The sequence below is a fragment of the Gymnoscopelus braueri genome (genome assembly GCF_963280865.1).
Source record: "Gymnoscopelus braueri genome assembly, chromosome: 9".
NCBI classification, from domain to species: Eukaryota; Metazoa; Chordata; class Actinopteri; order Myctophiformes; family Myctophidae; genus Gymnoscopelus; species Gymnoscopelus braueri.
The window spans coordinates 52,492,170-52,520,148 of NC_137610.1; the positions used below are offsets into that span (position 1 = coordinate 52,492,170).

Sequence of the window (27,979 nt, forward strand, 5' to 3'; positions counted from 1 at the left end):
CTAGCTACAGCATTTCTTAGAAAAGATCACCGGCACTCACTTTGATCACTTTAGGATTTCTTAGTCAGTCATAAGCCCCAGCAACAGATCATACTACAACGTTACCACAGAATACTGTATGATCAATGTTTCAATACAACGTTACCACATCCTAGGTACCAATACAGCTGTGTTGATTTTGTTGACTAAAACTACAAATTTTTGTCAACTACCTTTTTTCACTGACGAAAACTGACGACAACTAAACCATTTCGTAAACAAATACAAACTAGACTAAAATGTCAGGGAGGGACTAGTGGAGAAGAGATCCAGTAGAACTAAAAGACAAGTCACTTTATGTTCGGTTGCGCTCGGGTGTTGTGCTCTGAAAATGGCAGATCTACAAGCTCACGCGACGTGTTGTGAGCTTGTAGATCGGCTATTTACAGCATGCAACCAAGTGTAAAATCAGCCAGTACGACGCCATCAAGGCACCGCCAAAATACATTTTAGTCGACTAAATAAAATAAATCAACTGTAGATTTAGTCGAGTAAAACTAGACTAAAACTAAACCATTTCAGATGACTAAAATATGATTAAAACTAAATGGAATTTGATTCAAAAGACTATTACTAAAACTAAATAAAAAAATTCTGTCAATCAACACAGAATACTGTACGTCCATCGATGTTTCAATACGTTAGGAGGAAAAGAGTTCTTCTCGAGAGGACAAGCACTTGCGATAACGATAAACAGTACTTTAGAATGTCACAGCTGTCATCTAAGGCCCTTTGTTCAGCAGTCTGATGGTGGCCAGGGTGGAAGCTGTAAAAGCTTAAAGAGATAGTTCTGGTAGGAGACTCAAGAGACTCTTTGTGTCTCCTACCAGAACCGCTGCCGGTCAGGCTTAGGAATGCGACAAAAACAAAAAAATATCCATGAATTCAAGTCTCCAAAAAGTTATTTTGAGGGTGAACTATCCCTTTTAAGGGGTTTTCATGTTTTATTCTACGACATAAAACGTGTTAGTACATTTTTAAAGCTTTCGTGGGACGTTATCATCACACTGAACACACGAGGCACAAGGCTGGACATAGACTTTACTTTTCCTTTGGATATTACCTGTGAAAGTTAACCTTGTGGACAATATTCTTTATCTCATGTAAAATGCTCTCAACACTCTTCCTCAACGTGATGTCTAACCTCATGTACGCTGTACCTGCCGCTATGTGGACCTACCGAAGTGCTACTACCTTTGTGTCTAACCTTATGCACCTTATGTCTAACCTCATGTACATACATACGGTACCAGCTGGATTATGCTATGTAGATGCCATGTAGATATGTTTTATTTTTTCTATCGATATGTTTCCCTGTTTTTCTGTCTTTTCTCCTCTCTCCACTCTGAGAGCATACAGGTCTACTTGGTTCCATTTGTACACTCTCAGAGTTACAGAACCCACAAGCGTCAATTTGGACCCCTAAGTGGACCCCGTTTTTAAGAAACCGTACTGCATAGATGGTTGTTATTTATGTATTTATCCATTCAGGTGTCATGCCACCTGATGAGTATTACTACAATGTCAACGACTCTGTGTACACCAACACAGTAGCCAAGCTCAGGTACTACTAGGAGTATTCATAACATTAACACGAATAACATTCATTCATTAAGCCCAGCCGCCGCACGCAACTTAGAGGGTATATCCATAAACTCTACCTTTGCAATTCCCTCAATTGACAGCCTCATTCATGGAACAGAAAAGTCCAATCTGATTTTACATCTTTTGCCATGTCTTTACCATAGCTCAGTGTGCGGGTTCTGTCTTTTAAACCTCCCAGAGTTTATTGACAGAATTTTGCTCATAACCAGTGTTGATTTTGTCTACCTTTTTTTCACTGACGAAAACTAAATAAAAACTAAGCTACGACGACTAAAACTGAGACTAAATAGATTGACAATTTCGTCAACAAATAAAAACTAGACTAAAATGTTAGTGAGGAACTAGTGGTGAAGAGATCCAGTAGAACTAAAAGACGAGTCGTTTTATGTTTGGTTGCTCTCGGGTGTTGTGCTTTGAAAATAGTAGATCTACAAGCTCACACGACAGCGTTGTGAACTTGTAGATCGACTACTTTCAGCATGTAACCAAATGTAAAATCAGCCATTGCGACGCCATCAAGGCACCGCCAAAATACATTTTAGTCGACTAAATCAACTGTAGTTTTAGTCGACTAGAATCTTATGATACTTAGTCGACTAAAACTAGACAAAAACTGGAACATTTCAGATGACTAAAATATGACTAAAACTAAATGGGATTTTATTCAAAATACTATGACTAAAACTACATAAAAATGTGCTGTCAAAATCAACACTGCTCATAACACGACTGGATGTTTGTGGATCAAAGCCGTCCGTAGGGGTGCAGTTTATCGGCGAGTTTATCAGAATGGACTTTTCTGTCTCAAGAACGGGGGGGCTGTCAACGGGAGGTGTCGCCACGCAGAGGTATGATGGATGCCCTGTACGTCGCTGTCGGGTAGAAACCTCTTATCTCCATATTGTTTAGAGATTATATATATATATATATATATATATATATATATATATATATATATTGTTTTCCCCTGTAAATGAACGCCTTACTTCGTCATACGACAGCGTCACACAAAAGCAAAGTAGCAGATCCACAAGGCCGAAGTCAGTGCGACGTGTTTGGAGCTCGTCCATTGACTACTTTTCCATTCTTTTTTTTTTAATCCTGAAAAGTAACAATTTTGGACTTATGAGGTTTCCACCTGACAGAGTCGATATTCTCTAAATACATTCATAATAAACAGGTGTCTGTCTGTCTGTCTGTCTGTCTCTGTCTGTCTGTCTGTCTGTCTGTCTGTCTGTCTGCGCGTGCGTCAGTCTGCAGTTTGCGGTGGAGTTGGCAGAGCTGATTCAGTTCCCGGCACCCAAGGAGTGGCAGGAGGTGGCGGACAAGATGAAAATCCCCTTTGATGAGGAGAACAAGTTCCATCCTGAATTCGACGGATATGTCAGAGGTATACTGTACCAGGGACGTAGCTATGGGTGGGCCTGGGAGCATACTGTACCAGGGACGTAGCTATGGGTGGGCCTGGTACAGAGGTATACTGTACCAGGGACGTAGCTATGGGTGGGCCTGGTACAGAGGTATACTGTACCAGGGACGTAGCTATGGGTGGGCCTGGTACAGAGGTATACTGTACCAGGGACGTAGCTATGGGTGGGCCTGGGAGCATACTGTACCAGGGACGTAGCTATGGGTGGGCCTGGGAGCATACTGTACCAGGTACGTAGTTATGGGTGGGCCTGGGAGCATACTGTACCAGGGACGTAGCTATGGGTGGGCCTGGGAGCATACTGTACCAGGGACGTAGTTATGGGTGGGCCTGGGAGCATACTGTACCAGGGATGTAGCTATGGGTGGGCCTGGTACAGAGGTATACTGTACCAGGGACGTAGCTATGGGTGGGCCTAGTACAGAAATATGCTGTTACAGGGACGTAGCTATGGGTGGGCCTGGGAACAGCAGCATTCTCAGTGATTTTCATCAGTCATTTGGATTCCATTGAAGTCAGCATAGCATTAGCATGTCTTCTATGGAAGAATGTCACGCACTGAAAGTAGGCCGTCTACAAGCTTACAACGCATTGGAAGCTTGTAGATTGTTTTTGGTTATCAGTTACCTATTTTCTGGTTATTAGTTGAGTTTAAGATAAAAGAGAATTTTGAAGTGGTCGAACTAGCAATAGAATACATATTCAATCTTTCAGAAAACCCTAATTGATCTCAGATATTTCATGAAAGCAAAGTTGTTTATGAAACACAGCGCTAGTGGCGGGGAACTAAGTACTAAGTACATTTACTCAAGTACCGTAGTTAACTACGGTTTGTTTATGCTGAGACTAGCCCTGTCACAATTATTACATAATCGTCTGGTCGCAATTATTTGAGATAATCGCAATTGTTTTTGCATAAAATCGTCATAATCGTTTCCATGTTGAAAGATTTTCACACATTTTCAAATATATAAAAAAAGCTGAAATAGCAGATCTACAAGCTTACAACGCGTCACGATGTGACGCGTTGTAAGCTTGTAGATCAGCTATTTATATATAGTTTTTTTACAGGTATAAAAATGATCAAATATGTCAATAGTTTCTTTGTATATTTCAGTTATTTGTCATATCTGCCCTGTGCAATGTTTGATTAGGAAGCCTATAAAAGGCTTCATATGTTCCAATGTTCAATACCAAACACACAATGAAATTGTTTATCGGAATTATTTGATTGACAATTAATCGTCAACATAAATGTATAATTGTGACAGCCCTAGCTGAGACCCAGTGGACCTACAGTGTGTGTTTGTGTCTCTCTCTCTCTCTCTCTCTCTCTCTCTCTCTCTCTCTCTCTCTCTCTCTCTCTCTCTCTCTCTCTCTCTCTCTCTCTCTCTCTCTCTCTCTCTCTCTCTCTCTCTCTCTCTCTCTCTCTCTCTCTCTCTCTCCAGGTCACCCGGTGAAGCAGGCTGACACGGTGATGCTGGCCTATCCTCTGGGCTTACCTTTGACCTCTGAGATCAGAAGGAATGACCTGGAGATCTACGAGGCCGTCACGGACCCTAATGGACCGGCCATGACATGGGTGAGATCCAGTCAAACACACTTATGACCAGCGGTGTAAAGTAACTAAGTGAATGTATGTACTCAAGTACTGTTTTTTACTTTACTGTAGTATTTCCCATTTTCTGTACTTTTACTTCTACTCCACTACATCTCAGAGGCAGATATTGTACTTTTACTCCACTACAAGTATATGAAAACTTTAGTTACTCGTTACTTTGTAGATTTTGATTATTATTACAAAACATACATTAACCACTTCAGCCCTATATACATTTTGGCTATTTTCAAAAGAAAAATATTTGAAAACTTGTGAAATGGGACATTCTGCACAATGAGTATTTTCTACTTTTGATACTTTAAGTACATTTTGATACCAATACTTTTGTACTTTTACTCAAGTTAAATTTGATCTCCAGACTTTTACTTGTAACAGAGTATTTTTACATTGCGGTATTGATACTTTTACTTATAAGTAAACAATGTTAGTGTTTTTTCCACCACATGGGTAAGATCCAGTCAAAGAAACCGATAAAAGCTACGACATGGGTAAGATCCATTAAAACATGGGTAAGGTCAATGCTAACTTCCCAGGAAGAGAAAAGGGCTGTAGTTTCTATTAGCTTGGAATCACCATCGATGATGTCACTGGTAGGCAGGTTTCTGAACTGTGCACACAGCCCTCCAATGAGACACAGACCGAGAGAAACACGGCTAGTGTGAGAGTGTGGCCAATTGCATTTTAGGGAAGAAAAGAAAAAAAAAATGCCAGCCTAAAAGTACTCAGTACTTTACAGCCTTTCTAGAAATGTACTCAGGTAAAAGTAAAATATGTCTTGGAAATGTACTCAAGTAAGAGTAATAACTATAAGTATTAAAAAAATCTAATACTCCAGTAAAGTACAGATCCTCAGAATCTGTACTTGAGTACAATGCTCAAGTACATTTACTCCATTACTGTCCACCACTGATCTTGTGTGTATGTGTGTCTCTGCAGTCGATGTTTGCTGTTGGCTGGTTGGAGCTGGGCGAGGCTGAGAAGGCTCTAGGTCTGCTGCAGAAGTGCTTCGATAACATCCAAGAACCATTCCAGGTACGACAGTGGTTCTCAAAAACAGCGTTCATTTTGACAGCAAACTTTGATCTAGTTTTAGTCATAGTCTTTTGAATAAAATTCCATTTAGTTTTAGTCATATTTTAGTAATACTAAAATGTAGTCGACTAAATCTACAGTTGATTTAGTCGACTAAAATGTATGTTGGCGGTGCCTTGTTGGCGTCGTAATGGCTGATTTTACACTTGGTTGCATGCTGAAAATAGCCGATCTACATGCTTGTGAGCTTGTAGATCTGCTATTTTCTGAGCGCAAAACCCGAGCGCAACCAAACATAAAATGACGTGTCTTTTAGTTCTACAGGATCTCTTCTCCTCTAGTCCCTCACTAACATTTTAGTCTAGTTTTTATTTGTTGACGAAATTGTCAATATTTTGCACGCACGCACGCACGCACGCACGCACGCACGCACGCACGCACGCACGCACGCACGCACGCACGCACGCACGCACGCACACACGCACGCACACACGCACGCACACACGCGCACACACACACACACACACACGCACACACACACACACACACACACACACACACAGGTATGGAATGAGAATATAATAATCTCTCCACACGCGCGCACACACACACACACACACACACACACACACACACACACACACACACACACACACACACACACACACACAGGTATGGAGTGAAAATAAAATAATCTCTCCACACACACACACACACACACACACACACACACACACACACACACACACACACACACACACACACACACACACACACACACACACACACACACACAGGTATGGAGTGAAAATAAAATAATCTCTCCACACACACACACACACACACACACACACACACACACACACACACACACACACACACACACACACACACACACACACAGGTATGGAGTGAAAATAAAATAATCTCTCCACACACACACACAGGTATGGAGTGAAAATAAAATAATCTCTCCACACACACACACACACACACACACACACACACACACACACACACACACACACACACACACACACACACACACACACACACACACACACACACACACACACACACACAGGTATGGAGTGAAAATATAATAATCTCTCCACACACACACACACAGGTATGGAGTGAATCTGCAGACGGTACTGGAGCGGTGAACTTTCTGACCGGCATGGGAGGCTTTCTGCAGGCCGTGCTCTTTGGCTTCACAGGCTTCAGGTCAGTTCTTATGTGCTGTTGACCCCCTTATAGTCTGGTTTTACAGGCTTCAGGTCAGTTCTTATGTACTGTTGACCCCCTTATAGTCTGGTTTTACAGGCTTCAGGTCAGTTCTTATGTACTGTTGACCCCCTTCAATCCAGCGGACCTGGCGAGACTATGTCTCTCCTAGACATAGGATCTGACTTGAATTTTGACCTCATGGTGAAGATGAACTTTTCCCCCCTGAGCAAGCAGGCAGGCTCTAATAGCTCAATGGTATAAATGTCAGCACTTGCGCAGGACACCGGGTTCAAATCCGGGGTAGAAGAGAAACACTGCATAGTGCAGCTTTTAAGTACAATTCCCTAATGTACTTTGTAACGGTTGTCTCCCAGGGTCCAGAAGCATTGCCTGGCGTTCTCTCCCATCCTCCCTAACGACCTGTCTGAGCTCCTCATCCGTGGCGTCAGTTACCTGGGCAACAAGATGGACTGGTTGCTAAGGAGAGACGAGGTCTGCATCATCCTCAGGGAACCGACCGCCAAACACTGCCCCCTGGAGGTTGTCCTGAAAACTACAGGCACCAGAATCCCTCTCATAGCAGGTAACTAAACTACAGACACCAGAATCCCTCTCATAACAGGTAACTAAACTACAGACACCAGAATCCCTCTCATAACAGGTAACTAAACTACAGACACCAGAATCCCTCTCATAACAGGTAACTAAACTACAGACACCAGAATCCCTCTCATAACAGGTAACTAAACTACAGGCACCAGAATCCCTCTCATAACAGGTAACTAAACTACAGACACCAGAATCCCTCTCATAGCAGGTAACTAAACTACAGACACCAGAATTCCTCTCATAGCAGGTAACTAAACTACAGACACCAGAATCCCTCTCATAACAGGTAACTAAACTACAGACACCAGAATCCCTCTCATAACAGGTAACTAAACTACAGACACCAGAACCCCTCTCATAACAGGTAACTAAACTACAGACACCAGAACCCCTCTCATAGCAGGTAACTAAACTACAGACACCAGAATCCCTTAACAGGTAACTAAACTACAGACACCAGAATCCCTCTCATAACCGGTAACTAAACTACAGACACCAGAATCCCTCTCATAGCAGGTAACTAAACTACAGACACCAGAATCCCTCTCATAGCAGGTAACTAAACTACAGGCTCTATCAAAGATGGTATTTAGAAATATTCGCCATTCCATTTTTAGCCACTAGAGGCAAAATTGTACACAAATTGCATACAGACGTTTCCTTAGCGTAGTCTGACGGCAGATCTCGCGAACGAACGTCCTATGTTTACTGTCGCTAGATATTGTGAGTGTATGTTGCTGGGACAAAGAAAGGTCTGTAGGGTTTTCTTTTTTTAAGGAAAAAAGCTATTTTAGTGTCAGAATGTTGGGAATATTTTTGTTTTAATTTATGTTTTTTTTTCAAAAATATCCATTTGTCTTTAAATATGTTTTAAACATTGTCCACATTTATGTTTAAAATAAATCATGATTCTGTCCATTTTGAATAGCTTGTATACATGATTATAGTGCAATTGACAGATTGTTGATAGTATTGACATTGGTTCTCAGTTAATAAGGCATAAGTGCCAGTACGGCCACTCTCACTGTACCTTGTACATATGTATGTTTAAAATAAAAGCATTAATATAATATATTAATCTGTCTGAATGCACACTAACATGGCATGTTTAAATATGAAACACAATTTTATGTTATTTTAATTATACAATATATGTTGTAGCCTCCCCAACCTACGAGGTAGGGGGTCCCTGCTCCATCTCCCCATCAGTTTGGGGGTCCCTGGCCTGAAAACATTGAAGACCCCTGCTCTATAGCAATGATTACTATCACAATATAGAGCTATTTAACACTGTTACTGAACAAACACTCTATAGCAATGATTACTATCACAATATAGAGCTATTTAACACTGTTACTGAACAAACACTCTATAGCAATGATTACTATCACAATATAGAGCTATTTAACACTGTTACTGAACAAACACTCTATAGTAATGATTACTATCACAATATAGAGCTATTTAACACTGTTACTGAACAAACACTCTATAGCAATGATTACTATCACAATATAGAGCTATTTAACACTGTTACTGAACAAACACTCTATAGTAATGATTACTATCACAATATAGAGCTATTTAACACTGTTACTGAACAAACACTCTATAGCAATGATTACTATCACAATATAGAGCTATTTAACACTGTTACTGAACAAACACTCTATAGTAATGATTACTATCACAATATAGAGCTATTTCACACACATTTCAACCAAAGAAATGTCACTTACTGCACCTAATAAGTACAAATAGCTTGTTATTAATTGTGTGTCATTGATGTGTTTTTCAGGGCAGCCGGTAACCTTTCCTCGAGAGGCAGGGACTCTCTGCCGTCTGGATTCTACCTTTTCTTGTTGGCCGCTCTGACGACCGGAAGCAGCAAACTGATCATCTCTTATCAATTCAATTCATTACTTAATTAATCTCATCTCTTCTTCATTTCTTTCATAATCTTATTCAGTTCATACCCTACTATACTCAAAACATGGTACGTCGCTGTATTGTTTTAGATTTTTTTTTAAAGGATCTCTGGCTAATAAGCCAAATGTGCCTTAATACATTATAATTGTCCTCTATAACTAAAACTAAATAAAACACCTTAAATATTTTAGAAATGGTTAATCCTTTACTAAAGGTAGACCCTCCAGAAAAACGCTGGCAAAAATCCTTGATTATGCGGGCTAAAACTCTTGATTGTACGGGCTTATATTCTCTTGATTATGTGGGGCTAAAATCCTTGATTTTGCGATGAAATATGCGGTGAAATATGGAAGCTAGTCCTCGGCGTTGCCAGATTCTGTGAGAGAAACAAGCAACCAGCTCCATGTCGTTCGTGATGAACGGCAGCTCACAAGGGACATTCAGTGCATGTTTGAGTGTCAGGACACTGCATAATGAGGATTAGTGGGAAAAAAAACGGAGCAGCTAAAATAGGCGATTTTCGTTTATACACATTACTCCATTATGCCAGTGGAAGGGGTCTCTCCACAATGGACAACAGGGGCTTCTATGGAAAAAGTCAACTGCCCCTGGTATGTTGGTGAGTGATTAGCGACACATCAAAGCAAACATTTATAATGACTGGATCTCTCCTTTAAGGGTCGTTACAGACGGGGGGCGGTTGACGCAGGGGTTCTCGCTCGGATCAGTGCGGATCGCGCCGCGGTCATTATTGTTTTGTCCTCCCGCGCCTAGCGGGGGGGGGGGGAAGCTGACCGCCATCCAGCTCTTGCCGCCCGCGGCGTGTGCACAAATAACGAGAATTTCACGGGACCGCGCCCCGCCTGCCTCTCCGCCCCTCAACTTCTCCGCGCGTCCCAAATAATCGCCCGCCCCTCATTGAAAATGAATTACATATACATTACAGAGGCCCGTCGGCCGTTCCCACGTCTGAAACGACCTTAACTATTTCTAAAATAAATACAATATTTAAGGTGTTTTACATTTTAGGACGATTATAATGTATTAAAGCACATTTGGCTTATTATCCAGGGATCCTTTTAAATCAGGGGTCTTCAACAGGGGGTCCGGGACCCCTAGGGGGTCCTCAGAGCTACTATAGGGGTCCGCCAAATCTTTGTGTGATAGGATTTAGTTTGTTTTACATTAACCACTTGAACCCTAGAATTCCTGTTCTGAGGGGAACATTAGCTGAAAATAGCAGATCTACAAGCTCTCAACGCCTCGCGCTGCGAGGCGTTGAGAGCTTGTAGATCGGCTATTTTTGGCAAAGAGGCTATAGGTGTAGAGGGAAAAAAGAGCAGACTAAGTAAAAAAAAAAAAACTTTAATCTGAAACACAATTTTATACAATATAGAGTAGGGGGTCCCTGCTTCATCTCTCTCTCAGCTAGGGGGTCCTTGGCCTGAAAACGTTGAAGACTCCTGTTTTAAATCAATGCCCTATTTCAGTGGTTCTCAAACTTTTTCTTGCCAAGGACCCCCAAATTGATATGCATTTGGCCTCGGACCCCCATCTGAAAATATATTGTGCCAGGGACCCCCAGAAGAGAGGATTTATGTAAAAAAAAAAATCACACCCAGTGTGAAGTGGGCGGTGTGGTCACAGTGGTCATCACAGTGATGGAAGAAGTGATGGAAGAAACCTTAACTTAAAAAAAAACACATTTGTGTTTTTTTTAAAGTTATGGTTTCTTATATAGGGCTATGCACATGTGTCATGTTTCCCTAGCCAATCACAGTCCTGAATAGACTGTGATTGGCCAATCACGGTGCAGGGTTAGGGGGGTACATTTGTGGCCAATCACAGCGCAGGATTTGGTGTGCAAATATCCAAACCTCACATATAGGGGCGGTTTCACCGCCCCAAAAAAAAAGAAATCGCAGATACAAGTACAAGCTCACAGCGTGGTACGAAGTGACGCGCTGTGAGCTTGTAGATCAGTTATTTTTTTGAATTGCCAACATGGATAAAGTGGTTAAAGTGATTGGGATGCTATGTTAACTACTTTTGCTAGGGTCCCCCTGGAACCCCTCCCCCCAAGGACACCTGGGGGTCCCCGGACCCCACTTTGAGGACCACTACCCTATTTTACCCTTGGCATTAGGGCCGTGTCGCACAGAAGTAGCTGAAATAGTCTATCCACAACTGTAAGCTTGTAGATCGGCTGTTTTCTCGCTATTTTAGAATTCTATTTTCACTTGTGCCCAAAATAGCAAGTCTAGGTTAAATAGTGGAGAAGTGTATCTATCAGTGGTGGAAAGTAACTAAGTACATTTACTTAAGTACTGGGATAATTAATTTAAAGGGATAATTCACCCCCAAAATTACTTTTTTTTCCCTCTATCGATTAGTCACCCCATAGAGACTTGATTATGTGGATATTTTGTTTTTGTCTCATTCCTAAGCCAATAATTTTATGACCGGCAGCGGTTCTGGTAGGAGACACAAAGAGTCTCCTTTGTGTCAACATCTCGGATCCAAATATTGTACTTTTACTCCACTACATTTATTTGAAAACTTTAGTTACTAGTTACTTTGAAGATTTTGATTATTATTACAAATATACATTAACCACTTCAGCCCTATATATATTTAGTCCTTTTCAAAATGGCAGATCTACGAGCTCACAATGCGTCGCGATGCGACGTATATCGTAGATCTGCTATTTTCACATGATTTTTCTACATTTGAAAACTTGAAATGGGACATTCTTCATAATTTGTATTTTTACTTTTGGTACTTTAAGTACATTTTTATGCCAATACTTTTGTACTTTTACTCTCAAACACATTTTGAATTCCGGATGTTTACTTGTAGCAGAGTATTTCTATTATTGCAGTATTGATACTTCTACTTAAGTCATTTTAGTACTTTTTCCACCACTGGTATCTGTAAACCAATGAAATATTAACCAGAACTTGTGACTAAATAATAACTACATTATGGATCCATTGAAACACAGCTTCTTCTTTTTTTTTCTCCCCTGAAAAGCAACGGTTTGGAACATACAAGGTTTCCACCCGACAGAGACGATATAATAATTGTGCTTTTAGTTTGTCTTTCATGTGAGAGATTGAGCGATGAATGAATACAAAATGGAGCAATAAAAATGGAATGGAACGTTCTCAGTCTCCATGACTCTTGATTTCAGTCGTAGAAGCCAGCATGTCTTCTATGGAAGCATGTTGAGCAGCAAAAATATCTACAAGCTCTCAATGTGTCGCAGACGCATTGAGAGCTTGGGGCTGGAGCTCAGGGGTGATGCAACTTTGATGATGGAGAGGTCCACTATATTTTCACTCTCACTCCAGAGGGCCACATACTGTAGCATATATTGTTGGGCAGACACCTCTTATCTCCGTATTTTAACTTTTTTCGTACATTAATGCCGTACTTCGCCATTCTTCTTGTCACACAAAAGTAGCAAAAATAGCCGATCTACAAAAATATCAAAAATAGCAGATCTACAAGCTCAAAACGCGAACTTGTAGATCTGCTATTTTTGAATTGAAATCCTGATTATTATTTTTTGTTTATTTTTTAATTGGAATCCTGAAAAGGAACATTTTTATTTAATTTCAAATGCATTTAGTTATACTTATGTTAACTTTATGAACTTAAATACTAATACATTGGACATAAAAAAGACAATAGAATTTGAATACTAGTCATTTCAGCTACTAATATAGACTGAAGTAATTAAAGCAGGTCATGTTTGCATGTTTGGAATTATAACAGCTGAAATCAATAATATATCAGTGTTCCCATATTAACCTGCGGGCCGCATTAAGTGAAGGTGGGGGCCGCCAGTTGCCCATGTATGTTGTAGATCGTCTATTTTCGTTTTTTTGTTTTTAAGATTATTTGAGAGTATTTGAAGTGTTCAAACTAGCAATTATGTTTAGACGCGTTTTCCATAAAACCCTGATGGTCTCAGGTATATATATACAGTATATATCTCATAAAAGCAAAACGTTAAAGCCTCAATCTGTGATTTCTTCACCTGGTTGGCAGTATGTAGAACGGAAGGCACTACATATCATTTTAGAAATGTCAGTCAGTCTGTTCTCCTTGGTTCTCCTCAGTGGCTTAAGCAATTGGTCTGCACTTGCACATGGCCATTGATCATTAGCCTATGCACACCGTGAGGAAGACCCTTTTTCTCATCGCCACAATTTAACATGTTTATTTGCGTTGGTGTTGCCACATCTGTGAAACAAGCGGACCATAATTATGATGCGCGTGTCGTGTGTGTGTTGGAACCGTTGCAGGTACAAAGTCACTTTCCATCCCTGATATACTGTCGGTGCACAGCGCATAACCCACACACACGCACATACTTTGGGTGCTCATATCCCCCGACAGGTATGGTCTAGTAATGTTTAATGTTGTGTTCATTGTTCAGGAAACGGTGTGGAGGGGGGGGGGGGGGGGGTGCTCCTTTCACACTGTTTCACAAATGGCATAATAGGCCTTATTATTATTACATACACATTTTTCAGCTGTGAGATTTAATTTTTGCTTTAATCCACGAGTCTGAAGTAAACTGGACCTGAGATGGCTTTGTACTCTTTTTTTGAATTTTTTTTTTAGTCGACACCAGGGATGGAACGATATGAAAATGATATGTCACGATGATCATTGTGAAAGGACAACATCGAAAAAGTGTAAATATTAAAGTGAAGTAAAAGTACCTAAACAGTGTACTCAAGTACAGTACTTGAGTAAATGCACTTCGATAGTTTCTCCCAAATGTTAAAAAAGTAGTGGAAAGTAACTAAGTACATGTACTCAAGTAATGTACTTAAGTACAATGTTGAGGTATTTTTACTTTACTGTAGTAATTTTCAATACTTGTATCCAAATATTGTATTTTTACTCTGCTACAATTATTTGAAAACTTTAGTTCCTAGTTACTTTGCATATTTTGATTATTATTACAAGACATACATTAATTAGTACTTCTACTTTTGGTACTTTAATTATATTTCAATGCCAATATCTTGGAAGAAAATTTGGAATACCGCACTTCTACTTGTAAGGGCGCGCTCCCACCAAGAGTTGGCTGGCCGCTGTTAAACGCAGGTTGTGCGCGGCCACAGTTTTTTGCAGCCAGCGGATTCTAAAAAACGGGAGTGTCGCGCCTGTCACTCTCTTTCAGGAGCCTCCCCGTAGCCCGCACCGCCTGCTGCCTTGAGCACCATGTTGCTTCCTGAGTCTTGAGACAGTCCGCCTTCGACTCACCCGATTGGACAGAGGGAGAAAATCAGCGTCTGCCTCCAGCACTTTTATGCTTAGTCGCGGAGAGCAGATAAACGCAAGGTCTGCGCGACTAGCGGAAAAATCTGCTCTTGCGTGAATCAACGCATTTGCATTGACAATGCATTGGCAGATTCTGCAAACAGCGGCCAGCCAACTCTTGGTGGGAGCGCGCCCTAACAGAGCATTTCTACATTGATACTTTTACTCAAAGTAGCTAAAACATGTATCGATACTTTTACTAAAGTAAAACTTGTTCCAACACTGCTGATCAGTGATAAATAACAATGTGTTGATACATGACTTGAGAAAAAATAAGCAGAGCCACAAACAATATTGATTATGTTTTATTATTCAAGTGGAAAACTATTCCAATGTTGATTGATTCATTTGTTTGACATCTTTATTGGCAAACATGCTTAATGTGTGTCGTCTCTGTCGGGTGGAAACCTCATATGTCCAAAACTGCAGTGGTGTAAAGTAACTAAGTACATTTACTCAAGTACTGTACTTAAGTACAATTTTGAGGTACTTTTACTTTACTGGAGTATTTCCAATTGTCTATACTTTTACTTCTACTCCACTACATCTCATAGGCAAATATTGTACTTTTACTCCACTACAATTATTTGAAAACTTTAGTTACTTTACAGATAGAAAATTATTACATTATAAAACATACATCAACCACTTTAGCCTCATTTTATACATAGGCTATTTGAAAATAGTCGATCTACAAGCTCACAACGCGTCGCAAAGCGACGCGTTGTGAGCTTGTAGATCGGCTATTTTCAAACATTTTAGTACTTTTACTTTTGGTACTTTAAGTACATTTTGATACCAATACTTTTGTACTTTTACTCAAGTAAATTTAGAATTCTGGACTTTTACTTGTAACAGAGTACTTCTACATTGCAGTATTGATACTTTTACTCAAGTAAAACATTTGAGTACTTTTTCCACCACTGCAAAACTGTTACTTTTCAGGATTCAAATTCAAAAGGAGCAAAAAAAACAAGCTCAAAAGGCGACGCTTTTCGTCGTGTTGTGAGCTTGTAGATCTGCTGCTTTCGATGCTTTTGTGTGACGCTGTAGTATTATGATCAAGTAAGGGCGTTAATTTCCAACACAAAAACCAGTGGTGTAAAGTAACTAAGTACTCAAGTACTGTACTTGTAATTGTACTAAAAGTAAAATGTTGAGGTATTTTTTACTTCTACTCCACTACATCTTAGAGGCAAATATTACTTTTACTCCACTACAATTATTTGAAAACTTTATAGTTACTAGTTCTTTGCAATTATCATTTATTATTTTATAAAACATAGATTAACAACTTTAGCCCGATTTTATACTTAGGCTATTTGAAAATAGCCGATGTTCAAGCTCACAACGCGTCGCATCGAGCTTATAGATCTGCTGTTTTCCAAAGATGTAGTAGGTTTACTTTTGCTACTTTAAATACATTTTGATACCGATACTTTTGTACTTTTACTCGAGTACATTTTGAATTCCGGACTTTTACTTGTAACGGAGTATTTCTATATTGCAGAATTGATACTTTTACTTAAGTAAAATATCTGAGTACTTTTTCCACCACTGACAAAAACACAAACAGTTAGAATGTGTAGAAGAGGTTTCTGCCCGACAACAACGATAAACAAAAGGATCAAACACTGACTATAAGCCCGAGAGCTTGTTTCCATATATGGTGCTTCCTTTGAGAGTCATAGAGACCCGAAGTGTGACATCACAGCCACTAGAGGCCGCTATTCTTCTCCATTGAAAATACCATTCGACAGTTGGTTCCCAAACTGGGCCAGGGGGGGTCCCCCAAATTATTTTAGGGGGGGGGGGGGGGGGGGTGGGCAGATGATTAGCTTAATGTGCAACATTGTTTTCTCACTCAACAGTAAACAAACCAACATGTAGTATTCGTGTATACAGGGGATCTGCACATTTATAAAGTTAGAATTTAAGGACTTTTTAATACCTCTAAAATAAAATGAAAAAAATAATAAGTCCATTACTACGCCAAAGTAACCAACAAACTATACTATAAGAAATTGTCAAACATTGGCCAAATTGTCAAATATTACCTAAGAAGAGAGAGGCAAACATTTTGAAAATAGCCGATCTACAAGCTCACGACGCCTCGCAAAATGCGAGGCGTCGTGAGCTTGTAGTTTGACTATTTTCACAATATTTATCTGTGGAACCGAGTCAAACTAAATAATAGCGCCCTCTAGTGGCGGTTATGACAGAGTGACGTCAGGACCAGTGTTGATTTTGACAGCAAATTTAGATTTTAGTTTTAGTCATAGTCTTTTGAATTAAAATTCTATTTAGTTTTACTCATATTATTTTAGTCATCTGAAATGTTTTAGTTTTAGTCTAGTTTCAGTCGACTAAACATCATCAGATTATAGTCGACTAAATCTACAGTTGATTTAGTCAACTAAAATTTATTTTGGGCGGTGCCTTGATGGCGTCGTAATGGCTGATTTTACACTTGGCTGCGACGCGTTGTGAGCTTGTAGATCGGCTATTTTCAGAGCGCAACACCGGAGCGCAACCAACCATAAAAAATGACTTGTCTTTTAGTTCTACTGGATCTCTTCTCCACTAAGTCCCTCACTGACATGTTAGTCTAGTTTTTATTTGTTGACGAAATTGTCAGTATATCTAGTCTTAGTTTTAGTCATCATAGCTTAGTTTTTATTTAGTTTTCGTCAGTGAAAAAAGGTTGTCGACGAACATTCTTCGTCATAGTTTTAGTCAATGAAATCAACACTGGTCAGGACTTCAGTTCTCTATTATCACACGCAGACCTTCTTGGCACAGTCCTTCCCCTCCTCGCATTTACATGTTTCCTTGTCACAGCGCTGCGTGGCCCCACACTGAGGATGAAACGGAGACACAAATGTTACACTCATGATTAGCCTGGTGGGGGGGGGGGCACCAGTGTTGTCCAATGTAAAACTCGAGTCACTTCCTGACTATGCGCGTGACATCATTGTTATGCGGGAACGCCTACTGAGTGGCAAAAAACTACTTCCTGTCCTTGACAGCTCATACATCCAAACAGGAAAGTCCTATCTGATTGTATTAAATGACGTTAAAGATGGAGTGCCATGATATTTTTCAACCCTAAAACCTGATCATAAGGTATTATTATTATGTAAGGATTTTTTTCAACAAAAAAAAGTGTACAGTAAGTGTTAAAATGTTGTTTTTATGTAGACACACCCACCAGTGCATTAAGTATACCTGGTTCTCACCTTAGCACCTCCTCCACCACCTTAGCACCACCCACCTGTCCTAGTCCCTCCTCCTCCTCATGCCCACACCTGTTGTGTTATGATAATGAGGGGGAGGGTGTGGGCTTTGTGATGTCACTAAAGCGCTGTTTCTCTATTGGCACATTTGACCCTCAAGGTTTCAGCCTCCAGGAAGAAACTCCAAATAGTCAGAGAAGACATAAAACACCATAAAAACACCACCGGGGGGCTTAATGAAGTTATATCAACCTCATAGACACATGAAAAACAGAAAAAGTGCAAAAACATGGCACCACCTCTTTAAACTCACCAACATGGCAGCTTTACGGAAAGCTTGAATTATCTGCAAAGTTTTTGTTTCATGAAAATCCACCGCAGACATGCTATGAGCTGCTTTCTGTCAATAAATTCCGTGCAGGTGATTATTTTTCTATGTGTCAGAGTTTGGAAGCGCCCGTTTTGAAAAACGCAACGTCCTGCTGCCACCTGCATCATGTGACATTTAGAAACAGGTGGTACGCGGGACCGTTGTGTGATTTCCAACGAGCGCTTCCAAACTCCAACGCTCCATGCTGCTCAATGTTTTGCCACTCAGTCTAGATTAAATGGTTTATATTTTAATTTTAATGGTTTTATATTAATGAACATTTAACAAAGAGCAATGCTGACATCGCTAAAAGAGCTAGGTACCTACGCAAAGAGGAAAAAATACAAGCAACATGGTCGTCCAACTGCAGAGTCTACATAAAGCTAAATGGTGCACCTGAGCAGGCACAAGTGCTAATGGTCAGGAGCTTGAAGGAATTGGAAAGATTTGCATAGTTTGTGGTTTTTAGCGATTTTTTAATTTGTTGTTTTTGTTTATTTTATGGGTTCAAAGAATAAAACTACATCTGTGTCATTAGGTTTACATAAGAAGGGATTGATTTTAGCTCATTTAAATATATGCAGTCTCAGGAACAAGGTGCATGAGGTCTCCACTATATGTTCCTCTAATAATATTCACGTTTTAGCACTGTCTGAAAGACACCTAGACACTATTTTTGATGATTCTGAGATGGCTGTTGAAGGTTATAGACTCTATAGAAGGGACAGGGACAAATATGGTGGTGGTGTTGCTTTTTATGTTCAGGAACACATACCAGTTTTGCTACGAAATGACATTACATGTACTGACATTGAAGTAATTTGGCGAGATTCACCTTCCATACTGCAAGCCCTTTTTAGTTGGTTGTTGCTATAGGCCGCCCAGTTCTAATATTATATATTTGGATAAAATATGTGAAAATTTTGATATTGTGTCAGATGAAAGTAAGGATATATTTCTTCTTGGCGACCTGAATATTGACTGGTTTTCATTAAATTGTCCATTACGTAACAAGTTAATCTCTATGGCTGACGCCTGTAATCTTACCCAGGTTGTAAGTCTACCCACACGAATTTCTACATCCATTGGTGGTATTAATAAGTCAACCTGTATTGATCATATTTTCACTAATATACATGAGCTGTGTTCACAAGCTGTCTCAGTGGCAGTGGGATGCAGTGACCATAATTTGATTGCTTTAACAAGAAGAACGAAAATGCCAAAGTCAGGGGTTAGGATTGTTTACCGGAGGTCATATAAAAGATTTAATGCTGACTTGTTTGTTAAGGAAGTTCAAGATTTAAAGTGGTCTGATGTATGTCAGGAAAATGATGCACATATTGCTCTGAAAATCTTCATGGATAGATTTGTGAGGCTTGTAGATCAGCATGCTCCACTTAGAAAGAGGTCTGTGAAGGGGAGTAGTGCATCATGGATTGATGATGAGTTAAGAGCTTTAATGCAGCAGAGGGATAGAGCTAAGGTATCTGCAATTAAATCAGGGTGCCTTTCAAACCGACATTTTTATTGTAAGCTGAGAAATAAAGTTACTAAGTTAAATTACATTAAAAAGAAAGAATATTTTAAACATAAAATCTGTAATTCTGTAAATGATAGTAAAAGATTATGGAAAACTCTGAATGAAATTATGTGTAAGAAGTCACGCAATTCTCAAATGTATGTTGAATGTGCAGGTCAATTCATCACCAAGCCATATGATGTAGCTAATTACTTTAACAACTTCTTTATCAATAAGGTTGAAAGTTTGAGATCTAGTATGAAATCACATGATGTCAATTTAACATGCAACACAATTAACAGTATTATGAGAGATAAAACATGTTCTTTTACTTTTGATACGGTTAACCAAGACACTGTGGAGAAGATGTTACTTTCTCTTTCAGATGACACTTCCCCTGGTGTAGATCATTTAGATGGAAAAGTGTTCAAGATTGCAGCTGGGTTGCTTTCTAAACCAATATGTCACATTTTTAATAGATGCATAATTAGTGGGAGCTGTCCGCAGCTATGGAAGGAGTCAAAAATCATACCCTTACCTAAAGATTGTAAGGCTGGTTTTACAGGATCCAACTGTAGACCTATTAGTATACTTCCTGCGCTTAGTAAAATACTTGAAAAAAAAGTTTTTAATCAAATGTTTAATTATTTTAATAGAAATGGTTTACTTACGAATGCACAGCATGCGTACAGACCAGGGCACTCTACTAGCACTGCATTAGTGCATATGACTGACAAATGGTTAAAATCTATGGATGACAGCAACCTAGTTGGGGTTGTGCTCCTGGACTTTACTGCTGCTTTTGATGTCATTGATCACAGCATTCTTGTAGCAAAGCTTAAATGTTATGGTTTCTCACCCTTATCGCTGGCTTGGATTGAGAGCTACCTCTTTGGCAGAACGCAGCGAGTATTTTTTAATGGTTGTTTTTCAACCAGCGGGAATATGTCGTGTGGCGTCCCGCAGGGGAGCTGTTTAGGTCCACTTCTATTTTCAATTTTCATAAATGATTTACCTTATGTTGTTAAAAATGCTGATTTAATTATGTATGCTGATGACTCTACTTTGTTTTGTTCATCACCATCTTCAGTTGAGCTGGAAGAGAATCTTCAGGTTGAGTTGAATAACATTACTAAATGGGTACGAATGAACAAGCTAGTATTAAATATTGCTAAAACTAAATCCATTGTATTTGGGAGTAGGTATGCTCTTGCTAATGCCGCTCCACTCAACTTACTTGTAAACGGGATATCAGTTGAGCAGGTAGTTAAGACCAAATTACTTGGTGTGAAATTAGATAATGTATTGACTTGGTCTGATCAGATTGATCATATTGTTTCGAAGATGGGAAGGGGCATTGCAATTTCAAGGAAATGCTCTGCTTATGTTCCATCTTCTGTCATGAGTGATGTTGTTCGGTCACTTGTTTTGTCACACCTGGAGCATTGCCCTGTTATTTGGTCAAGTGCTTCTGAGAAACATATAAAGAAACTTCAAATTGCTCAGAATAGAGCAGCACGATTAGTTCTTCATTGTTCTTTCCGTGCCAATGTAAGAAAGATGCATAAACAATTATCGTGGTTAACAGTTGAGGTTAAATTAAAATATTGTCTTTTGTTATTCATGCATAATGTTATCTGGAACAACACACCACACTTCTTTCATGAACAGGTATTATATTCAGGTTTCTGTCATGGACATTACACTCGTCAAGTGAGCTCAGGTCATCTGGTAGTGCCAAGCCACAACCTAAATAGTATGACAAGAACTGTTCATTATAGAGGGTTTTCAGCTTGGAATATGCTCCCCATAAATGCTAAACAAACCAGAAGTAGATTTTCTTTTAAAAAGTTACTTAAACATAAATTGAGTCCTATATAGATGTAATTTGTGTTTTTCACATTTTTTGTACAGTAACATTATTGTTTTTTGTGTATTTTGCGAACAATCTGTATTGACTTTTTTTGGTTATTGTTGTCTCTGTTTCATATGCAGAGTGACTTATTTTGCTGATAACTATAATTTGTCTGTTTTTTTCTAGTTATATGCACAATTTGAACTATTGTCTGTTTTTATTGTATACATGTTATGTATGTGAGGACCCCAGGAAGACTAGCGACCACTTTGTGGAAGCTAATGGGGATCCTAATAAAGAATAAAGAATAAAGAATAGATGAGGGGGGTGTGTCCCCACGTAATTTATTGACAGAAAGTAGCTCATAACATGTCTACGTGGATTTTTGTGAAACAAAAACTTTGCAGATAGAAAGAGGATAATTCAAGCTTTCCGTAAAGCTGCCATGTGGGTGAGTTTAACGTCGTTTAATACAATCAGATAGGACTTTTCTGTTTGGATGTTTTTTTTTTATTAATATTTTTATTGAAAGTTAGGTACAAAATCAGTTTGTTCAGTATGATCGCATATATCAAGCTTGTTTTAAGCATACATGAAATGAAAACTGTCAATTTTCAGCATATGGTCATTTGTCTTGCCTACTTCCTTAAATGTTTTCTCTTTTTTTTAAACAAACAAACATAACAGACATCAGAAAAAGGAACAATTTAAAACTAGAAAAAGTGCTCCTCGGAGCACAGGTCTCCGCCAGGTCAGGTAGGTTATTGTGGCCTCCTGGTGGCGCTATAATAGGCCAAAGTGAAAAGGGTGCCATTTCTTCTTAGGCCTTGCACGGCAATCGTAGCCTGGCTCCACCCCCTGAATCCTTTGCCTAGCATTCAGGGTCTGGTGACGCTTTCGAAGGCGGGTGTTCCTCGGTTGAAAATCTGTACGACGAATCGGGATCGGGACAATCCAGTATGAACCAATCGCGTTGGTTCATAGTGGAGTCCCACTTTGGCCACGCCCCCATCTCAGAACTCCGCTGCATTGAGAGGGCTTTCAGACTGAATAATGGAGTGAAACTAAATGAAAATTCAGGCTGAGTGTCAGGCTACGGCAATCGGACACTGCATTCATGATTTGAAGCATTTTGTTCAAAAATGTGTTTTGCTAAATTAGACCTGCTGGTGGCGCTATAACAGGCCAATGTTAAAAGGGTGGCATTTGCTCCTCAACATAGTGTGAATGTGCGTCCAAAGTTTGACCGCAATCGGATGCTGCGTTCATGATTTGCGGCATTTTGTTCAAAACAAGGCACTACTGCAAACTTTAGATGTCAATCTTAGCCAATCAGGATGGAATATGAAAAATCAAACACATCCGTCTTGATCACATGACTGTAGAGATCATGTGTACCGATTTGCGTGACATTTCGATAAAATCGGAAGGAGTAATATAAAAAAAAATGTTTTACATAAGTCGGCCTCCTGGTGGCGCTATAAAAGGCAGATGTGAAAAATGCAGGGCAAAGGTTTTTCCTTGACCTCTAGGGAGTGCGCTTACAAAGTTTTACACAGATCGGTGCAGTTAGAGGTCAAAACACAAATCGGTCTGTTATAGCGCCACCATGAGGCTGATTTGAACATTTTCAAGTGGCATTTGTTCCTCGGCCTAGTGGGAATGTGCGTGTGAAATCTCACAGAAATCGCAAGCTGCGTTCATGATTTGAGGCATTTTGTTGAAAACGGAGCAATCCTGCAAACTTTGGAAGCCAACCTTACCCAATCAGGATGAAATATGGAAAATTGGACAGATCCGTGTTGATCACATGACTATAGAGATACTGTGTACTGATTTGCGTGATGTTTGGATAAAATCTGTAGGAGTACTGTCAAGAAATGTGTTTTGCAAAAAGCGGCCTCCTGGTGGCGCTATAAAAGGCTAATTTGAAAAATTTGGGGCAGAGGTTCTGCTCTGGCATCCAGGGAGTGTGTGTGCACAGTTTCGCTGCGATCAAGCCAACGGTGCCGGAGATTAGCTGTACACAAAATGACAGAATGACGGACACACGGACGGACGGACACACACACACACGGACGGACGGACAGGGGGCAAAACATACTCTCTCGCCATGCCTTTCGGCCTGGCGGAGACAATAACAACAAGAAGAAGAGCATGGTACATAATCTTGCTTTTGAGAACAAAGAATATAAAAACAAAGACCACATAGAAATAGAGATATAGGAGGTAGAGGGGGGAAGAAAGAGAGGAGAAGAGAGAGAGGGGGTGTTTGGATGTATGGGCTGTCAAGGCCAGAAAGTATTTTTTTGCCACTCAGTAGGCGTTCCCGCATAACTTCCGGGTACGATGATGTCACGCGCATAGCCTCTATTGAAATCTTTTTACAGTCTATGATTGAAATACGATTATACAACAGGTAGTTCCGACCAAGCAATCTGATTGGTTGAAATAGCTATCTACCCGTGCTTCAAACCAGCATCATGGCACGGGCCGAATCAAATTAATAAATCACTCCGCACTGCAGTCCGCACCTGATTAGACCATATATGGCACAGCTGTGCTGTGACGTCACGCTGTCCCACGGTAGGAAAACAAACAGCACGGCGAAAATAGCCGATCTACAAGTTCACAACGCGTCGCCAGGTATCGCACGGCGAAAATAGCCGATCTACAAGTTCACAACGCGTCGCCATCGCGACGCGTTGTCAGCTTGTAGATATTATTATTATTGGCCACGTGACACGGTCGTACGACGGAGCATATAGCCACTGCGCAAGCATTGATAGCTGCTGTTGTAGCGAAACATTTTTATTATGAATTGCTCCACAATATGAATACATTTGGATGTGTTTTGTTGGTAACTGTTGTATAATCGCAATATTACACTCGAGGGTGTGCTTTACCTTACATTATTGGCACTTCAGTGATGCTCGCGGAACTCGGCTTCGCCTCGTTCCTGACCGCATCACTGGCGTGCCAATAATGACAGTAAAGCACACCCTCTCGTGTAATATTGCTTAAGTCAAATGGAGGCTGGCCAGACTGATAAGCAAAGTGAGAGAGTAAAAATCAGCCGAACGTAGTGAATCAGGCTGGATCCAAGGCTAACTCATGATTACAATATTATGCAATATACTGTACACAGTATGTGTGTGTGTGTGTACGTGTACACATACGTACGTATGTATTTAAAATGACTTACTGTTGGAAGTAGCTGGCAGACGGATTGAAACCAGGCATGTTTGTTTTTGGCACAGTCTGGACGATCCTCAGGACATTTGCATTTGTTCTTGTTACAGGGAGCGGTCTGACCACACTGAGAAAGACACAGAGATACGACAAAATTATGCTATAATCTACCGTATATGCATGACTACAATATCATATACAGTGGTGGGAAAGGTATTCACGTGTTTTACTTAAGTAAAATCAGTATCAATACTGCAACGTAGAAATACTCTGTTGTTACAAGTAAAAGTCCAGAATAAGAAAATGTAAAAAACAAAATGTACTTAAAGTACCAAAAGTAGAGAGTACTCATTATGCAGAATGTCCCATTTCACAAGTTTTCAAATGTATAAAAATCTTTTGAAAATAGCAGATCTACAAGCTCACACTGCGACTCATTGTGAGCTGGTAGATCTGCTATTTTCAAATGGCCGAAATGTATATAGGGTTGAAGTGGTTTTGTAATAATAATTAAAATCTACAAAGTAACTAGTAACTAAAGTTTTCTAATAATTATAGTCGAGTAAAAGTATATTGTGATGGTTGAGAACCACTGGTGTACATAACTAACTACAGTGAAGAACTGGAATTATCTCGCTCCGTACAGTGTACACTGTGACACAATGGAGTTCATTTGAATATGCAAATGAGGTCCAGCTGTCACTGTGTCACACATTGTCCCTGTTTGTCTGAAACACATAAGAAATAACTGCTGTCTGATAAGGCAGGTAGAGCGCGGTTCGCTCGAAACATTGGACGGTTCTCTCGGTTCGATCCCCGGCTCCCCCTAGAGTGGCGGCAGGGGTGTCCTGCTGATTTGGAAGGACTTACGTCGCCAAGAGCTCTCTTCTCAACAGAAGCCATGTGGTCTTGTCCTTCCATCTCTTCTTCAGCCTATAATAAAAGGAATTGTAATTTATCATTGACAGTTTACCACATCATGTTATGTGAGCTTGTTGATCTGCTGTCTTCAGATATTTTTGGTGATTTGGTGTAGAGGGAAAAAAAGGAGGAGACCCCGGTCAGTGACGTATACAGGCTTTAAATGGGTAAAGGTGCTGTGAGTGATTATTTTTGTTTGTTAAAATAAGTGTTAAATAGTAATCATTGCTATAGAGTGTTTGTTCAGTAACAGTGTTAAATAGCTCTATATTTTACTATAGGGTGTTTGTTCAGTAACAGTGTTAAATAGCTCTATATTGTGATAGTAATCATTACTAGAGTGTTTGTTCAGTAACAGTGTTAAATAGCTCTATATTGTGATAGTACTCATTGCTATAGAGTGTTTGTTCAGTAACAATGTTAAATAGCTCTATATTGTGATAGTAATCATTACTATAGAGTGTTTGTTCAGTAACAGTGTTAAATAGCTCTATATTGTGATAGTAATCATTACTATAGAGTGTTTGTTCAGTAACAGTGTTACATAGCTCTATATTGTGATAGTAATCATTACTATAGAGTGTTTGTTCAGTAACAGTGTTAAATAGCTCTATATTGTGATAGTAATCATTACTATAGAGTGTTTGTTCAGTAACAGTGTTAAATAGCTCTATATTGTGATAGTAATCATTACTATAGAGTGTTTGTTCAGTAACAGTGTTAAATAGCTCTATATTTTGATAGTAATCATTACTATAGAGTGTTTGTTCAGTAACAGTGTTAAATAGCTCTATATTGTGATAGTAATCATTACTATAGAGTGTTTGTTCAGTAACAGTGTTAAATAGCTCTATATGGTGATAGTCGCCCCGTCTCTCCAGCTCTTTAGTAAACAGAAAATACATTTTCAGTGAGGATACCATTTTTATCCAACCAGGAGAGAGAACTCATACAGGATAGAGCATAAACAGTTTGAACTGGAACACAAAACATTTTAAACAGGTAAATTAATCTCCTATGATTGGAAGAAATCGATGTCCCAACTGAAACTATATTTTAGGTTTAGTAAAGAGCTGGAGAGACCCCTGTTACTGAACATCAGAATATGGAGCTTTAACTTTAACCATGAAATATCACTTTCAGCACCTTTAAAATGTACAGTTTCAGGAGGTCAACAGGTGACGATCAGCTCTTACCTCACAGACCACAGTGAGCATTATTATTATTATTATTATAATTAATATTATCAGTGGTGGAAAAAGTCCTCACATTTACTCAAGTAAAAGTATCAATACTGCAATGTAGAAATACTCTGTTACAAGTAAAAGTCCGGAATTCAAAATTATTGATACAAAAGTATTGGTTTCAAAATGTACTTAAAGTACCAATAGTAGAAAGTACTCCCAATCCCATTTCAAGTTCTCAAATGTATAAAAGGTAGACTTGTAGATTGGCTATTTTCAAAAGGATGAAATATATGTAGGGCTGAAGTGGTTTATGTGTGTTTTGCAATAATAATCCAAATCTACAAAGTAACTAGTAAGTAGAGTTTTCAAGTACATGTAGGGGGGCCTGGGCCCTAGCGTGACGGTCCAGGCACCCTAGGCTGCGATGCCAGCTTTGCTGCACTTCATGTCAGCCTACTTTCCCCATCCCTCTCTAATTAAAGGCAAAAAAATATTTTAAACAAAATTTAGGGGAGTAAAAGTACAATATTTGCTTCTGAGATGTAGTGGAGTAGAAGTAAAAGTACTGAAAATTGGAAATACTCAAGTAAAGAAAAAATCCATTTTTTTTTTTACAAAAGTACAGTACTTGAGTAAATGTACTTTACTTTACACCACTGATTGCCATCATCATGTCTTACCTTGCAGACAGTGAGCAGAGACACACACAGAAGCAGAAGGGCGAAAACTCTGATCTTCTCCATGCTGATGTAGAAAGGCTGCTGGATGAATCCTCCAAGTCTCACTAGTGTAGAGATCTGCTGTTTGTCAGCGGTGATGAAGAGCTCCTCAGTGCTTTGTGTAAAACCAGCTCAGTGTCTTC

At 39.6% G+C, this 27,979-nt stretch overlaps 2 protein-coding genes across 7 annotated transcripts in view; one reads left to right on the forward strand and one right to left on the reverse strand.

Annotated features, from left to right (window-relative positions):
- pgghg (protein-glucosylgalactosylhydroxylysine glucosidase) overlaps positions 1-27,979 on the forward strand; it is a 220,310-nt gene that overhangs the window by 20,054 nt on the left and 172,277 nt on the right. For 4 of the 6 annotated variants that reach the window (XM_080436898.1, XM_080436899.1, XM_080436897.1 and 1 more), the window contains exons 10-16: positions 1,531-1,603; positions 2,898-3,034; positions 4,522-4,655; positions 5,631-5,726; positions 6,856-6,953; positions 7,331-7,539; positions 9,364-12,654. In XM_080436898.1, coding sequence (XP_080293024.1) covers positions 1,531-1,603; positions 2,898-3,034; positions 4,522-4,655; positions 5,631-5,726; positions 6,856-6,953; positions 7,331-7,539; positions 9,364-9,440 — 824 coding nt within the window. In that variant the 3' untranslated portion in view covers positions 9,441-12,654. Of the gene's footprint in view, positions 1-1,530; positions 1,604-2,897; positions 3,035-4,521; positions 4,656-5,630; positions 5,727-6,855; positions 6,954-7,330; positions 7,540-9,363; positions 12,655-27,979 lie in introns of those variants that run through there. The other 2 variants (XR_013933700.1, XR_013933701.1) reach the window with 2 other exon arrangements.
- Positions 15,548-27,943, reverse strand: LOC308091973 (uncharacterized protein). Its single transcript, XM_080437747.1, has 4 exons — positions 27,798-27,943; positions 25,880-25,942; positions 25,023-25,136; positions 15,548-17,695 (listed from the first exon to the last, which is right to left on the reverse strand). Exons 1-4 carry the CDS (start codon positions 27,858-27,860, stop codon positions 17,615-17,617), a joined length of 321 nt encoding a protein of 106 aa, XP_080293873.1. The 5' UTR covers positions 27,861-27,943; the 3' UTR covers positions 15,548-17,614.

Bases quoted from the DNA above. Each gene is read 5' to 3' on its own strand.
- LOC308091973 (XM_080437747.1), bottom strand. From the start codon at position 27,860: ATGGAGAAGATCAGAGTTTTCGCCCTTCTGCTTCTGTGTGTGTCTCTG. The intron at 25,137-25,879 runs GTAAGTCCTTCC...TGTCTTTCTCAG, and splicing joins AGAAGAGAGCTCTTGGCGAC to TGTGGTCAGACCGCTCCCTG. The intron at 17,696-25,022 runs GTAAGTCATTTT...TTTCATCCTCAG, and splicing joins TCTGCCAGCTACTTCCAACA to TGTGGGGCCACGCAGCGCTG.